Raw genomic sequence first — 547 nt, forward strand, 5'->3', positions numbered from 1 at the left:
TCAGTCACCTGGGAACTGAGTCTGGAGTTCGCTTCATACACCTGTGTCCCACGTCCAGCAGGAGGCGGCGGAGGCAGGAGCACTTGAGTCAAAGGTGGGCTCTTGGGGCAGGGCCAGGAGCGAGGCCCACCCACTCAGTCGCATATCTCCCACCCCCTCCGTCACTCATCAGTCTAGTTGTGAGGGGCAGTGTCCATTCCAGGGTTCAGGGAGCGGAACCACAAAAACCACCCAATCAGAAACTTCAGTGGTGTCTTGGGAGAAGTGTCATTTTGCAAACCAGTTCGGAAGGCTTTCCTTTGAGCCACCACACCTAGGTGGTGTCTCAACAGTTGAGCACAGCCCTAGGTGTCACACTCCCCACGGAGAAGATGGCAGGAGAGCTGCAGAAGCAGACGGTGAACGTGGGGCAGTTGTCCGAGAGCAAAGAGAGGGTTGGCTTGAACCAGCTGCGAGCAGTTCTGCATGTGGCCCCGGGTTTAGGCCTCCATCCTGAGGAGACCAACAGCAGGATGGGCGAGGGGGACTAGCCCTCAAAGTCTCCTCA

The 547-nt window shown here is 57.8% G+C and overlaps 1 protein-coding gene across 1 annotated transcript in view; it reads left to right on the forward strand.

Moving 5' to 3' along the window:
* LOC122151034 (zinc finger protein 77-like) overlaps window positions 1-530 on the forward strand; it is a 7,246-nt gene extending 6,716 nt beyond the window's left edge. The window contains exon 2 of the mRNA XM_042782331.1: window positions 333-530. Within this exon, the coding sequence (XP_042638265.1) occupies window positions 333-530 (198 nt within the window). The remainder of the gene's footprint in view (window positions 1-332) is intronic.
* The last annotated feature ends 17 nt before the right edge of the window (window positions 531-547 follow it).

Source organism: Orycteropus afer, unplaced genomic scaffold, assembly GCF_000298275.1.
Source record: "Orycteropus afer afer isolate SDZICR_OR568_19922 unplaced genomic scaffold, OryAfe1.0 scaffold00291, whole genome shotgun sequence".
NCBI lineage: Eukaryota > Metazoa > Chordata > Mammalia > Tubulidentata > Orycteropodidae > Orycteropus > Orycteropus afer.